The sequence below is a fragment of the Geospiza fortis genome, unplaced genomic scaffold (assembly GCF_000277835.1).
Source record: "Geospiza fortis unplaced genomic scaffold, GeoFor_1.0 scaffold361, whole genome shotgun sequence".
In the NCBI taxonomy this organism is placed as follows: Eukaryota; Metazoa; Chordata; class Aves; order Passeriformes; family Thraupidae; genus Geospiza; species Geospiza fortis.
Genome location: NW_005054356.1, coordinates 30,436 through 33,518, shown reverse-complemented (window position 1 = coordinate 33,518; position 3,083 = coordinate 30,436). Strand labels below are relative to the sequence as shown.

At 55.7% G+C, this 3,083-nt stretch overlaps 1 protein-coding gene across 2 annotated transcripts in view; it reads left to right on the top strand.

The window, feature by feature from the left end:
• LOC102032890 (feather keratin 1) overlaps window positions 1-2,763 on the top strand; it is a 6,578-nt gene extending 3,815 nt beyond the window's left edge. Inside the window, exon 2 of one of the 2 annotated variants that reach the window (XM_031059104.1) lies at window positions 2,068-2,381. In XM_031059104.1, the coding sequence (XP_030914964.1) occupies window positions 2,076-2,381 (306 nt within the window). In that variant the 5' untranslated portion in view covers window positions 2,068-2,075. Of the gene's footprint in view, window positions 1-2,058 lie in introns of those variants that run through there. The other variant, XM_005423612.2, reaches the window with a different exon arrangement.
• The last annotated feature ends 320 nt before the right edge of the window (window positions 2,764-3,083 follow it).

Genomic DNA, 3,083 nt, shown 5'->3' with positions numbered 1-3,083 from the left:
GGTGTTCTGGGGGAAGGAGCTGAGGATGGGCCCAGGCAGGGTGGCCACCAGGGGCGAGGGCTGGATGACCACGCGTGAGTCCTGGCACTGCCGCACGCAGGGCTCGTTGCAGCTGTTGGCCAGCGGGGTGGGGCCGCAGGGCCGGCACAGGTCGTAGCAGGACATGGCTGGGGCTGGAGGAGAACCTGCAGAAGGCAGGGAAAGCACCCACGGGGTGTGAGGCACACAGGGAGATGCTGCTGGGCAGGAGGAAACACAGCCTGGGCACAAGGGACAGCCTGGAGAGGGAAATAGAAAGGACAAGGAATCGCAGTCCCCAAGAGGGCTGTAAAAACACAGACGAGATCTTCTCCCACCTCCCTCCAGTATGGCACAGAGAATGGAGACCATCACCAAGTGCCCCAGCAAAACAAAACTGAGGCGAAGCTCCTGTGGGAGCAGAAGAGACAGAGGAAAAGAAATGGAAACAGAGGAAAGCCCTCACCTGTGTCACCGAGGAGGAGAAGGCAGGAGAAGTGGATGAGGGATCCTGCACTTGCTCTGCCTTTTATACTGTCCCACACAGCCCCGGGCCCAGGGACAGTCTTTGCACAGGGAATGTGTTTACCAAGCTCATCTCACATGCAAAACATCCCAATTACAAAAATTAGTGTTTTTATTTTTGCCCTGCAACGCTGCCTTTTCATTTCCCTGTGCAGGACGTGCCCAGTCAGCCTCCCAGGCTCCTTTCAAGTGCCAGGATTAGAGGCCAGAATATTTCCAGGGAAAATGATTTGTCAGCAGGGCCGGGTGATGCAGCCAGGGCTGGGAAGTGTCCCAGTGACCATCTGCTGCCAGCCCCTGGCCCTCCAGGGCAGGACTTTCAAGCGCAGGGGCAGCCCCACGTCCCCTGCTGGACATTGGCACCACGGGGCCGGACTGGGGCTGGCCCCTCACCTGAAGGGATTCCTGAGGTTGGAAAAGCTCTCCCAGAACATCAAGCCCCATCTGGGATCCATCCCCACTTTGTCACAGAACCCAGAGCATGGAGTGCCATGTCCAGCTTCCCCTTGGACACCTCCAGGGTTGGCGACTCCAAACCCCCCTGGGCAGCCCCTGCCCCAGCCAGAGCAGCAGTGCCCAGCATGGAGAGGGACAGAGATAAGGGACAGAGCTGACCCCCGCAGGGGAATGGCCAGGCTGGACCCTCAGGGCCCTGAGGAGCCCGGGCCCATCATCAGGAAGCACTTTAAAGTCCTGCCCTGGAGGGCCAGGACTGGAATTATTTGGGATGTCGGACACTCCTCAGCACCGGCTGCATCACCCGGCCCTGCTGATGTGGCACTGCCCCCAGACACGTTTTGGCCTCTAATCCTGGCACTTGAAAGGAGCCTGGGAGGCTGACTGGGCATGTCCTGCACAGGGAAATGAAAAAGCAGCATTGCAGTGTCCCCATTTCTCTAATGGGGATGTTTTGCATGCAGGATGAGCTTGGGAAACATGTTCCATGTGCTGAGGGTGCCCGTGGGCCCGGGGCTGTGTGGGACAGTATAAAAGGCAGAGCAAGAGAGGATCCCTCATCCACTTCTCCTGCCTTCTCCTCCGTGGTGACACAGGTGAGCTGCAAGGGCCTTTGCCTCACTCTTCTCTTCTCTTCTCTTCTCTTCTCTTCTCTTCTCTTCTCTTCTCTTCTCTTCTCTTCTCTTCTCTTCTCTTCTCTTCTCTTCTCTTCTCTTCTCTTCTCTTCTCTTCTCTTCTCTTCTCTTCTCTTCTCTTCTCTTCTCTTCTCTTCTCTTTCCATTTCTTTTCCTCTGTCTCTTCTGCTCCCACAGGAGCTTCGCCTCAGTTTTGTTTTGCTGGGGCACTTGGTGATGGTCTCCATTCTCTGTGCCATACTGGAGGGAGGTGGGAGAAGATCTCGTCTGTGTTTTTACAGCCCTCTTGGGGACTGCGATTCCTTGTCCTTTCTATTTCCCTCTCCAGGCTGTCCCTTGTGCCCAGGCTGTGTTTCCTCCTGCCCAGCAGCATCTCCCTGTGTGCCTCACACCCCGTGGGTGCTTTCCCTGCCTTCTGCAGGTTCTCCTCCAGCCCCAGCCATGTCCTGCTACGACCTGTGCCGGCCCTGCGGCCCCACCCCGCTGGCCAACAGCTGCAACGAGCCCTGCGTGCGGCAGTGCCAGGACTCACGCGTGGTCATCCAGCCCTCGCCCGTGGTGGTCACCCTGCCTGGGCCCATCCTCAGCTCCTTCCCCCAGAACACCGCCGTGGGATCCTCCACCTCCGCCGCCGTGGGCAGCATCCTCAGCGAGGAGGGAGTGCCCATCAACTCGGGGGGCTTTGGGCTCTCGGGGCTCTCCGGCCTCGGTGGCCGCTACTGCGGCCGCAGGTGCCTGCCCTGCTAGAGCCGGGCCGCACGCGCAGCGAGCGCCTCGCCAGGCCAAGTGTCCCCTGGAGCTGCTGGCCAGCCTTTCCAGAGGCCTTGGCCCCCCTCCAGCCCTCCTGCCAAGGCGGGAGGGAGGGAGGTGCTGTCTGGTCTCGTGGCCAGCCTGTTTCAGCCTTGAAAATCCTGCTTTCTAAGAGTTTCCTTGTCTCTGATTTTGCATTTCACGGTGGTTTGATGCTGTGATTGCCAACAGTCAGTGGAGGGGTTTTACTGAGGAATTAAGGAAAGGTGGAGTCTTGCTTTCTGTCTCTCGGTCGGAATGGTTTCTTTTCCTTTCATAAATATATATTTTCCCTTTGTTTTTGCTGAATGCTACTTGTCTGTTTATCATTAAACTGATGTTGCATCTGATTTTGAGTTTCATTGTGGTTTTTCTTTCCTTTTTACCTCCCCTTGGGGCAGAATTATGTGAAAATCTATGCAAGGATTTCACAGAGGAAAATGTGCACCCAAAAGTCACCACAACTCATCTGATAAAGATAATTTCATTGGTTTTTACACTCTTGAGAAGCACTGAACAGGTTCTCAAATCTATTTCTCTTTCTAGCATGTTTTCCCCCAATGTTTTCATCACACCTCTGTATTTAAAAGTACATTTGTGGTGTTTAAGCTCGAGAGATTTTAGTTCCCTTTGCCTATTTTGCACCTTTGAAACTCTCGA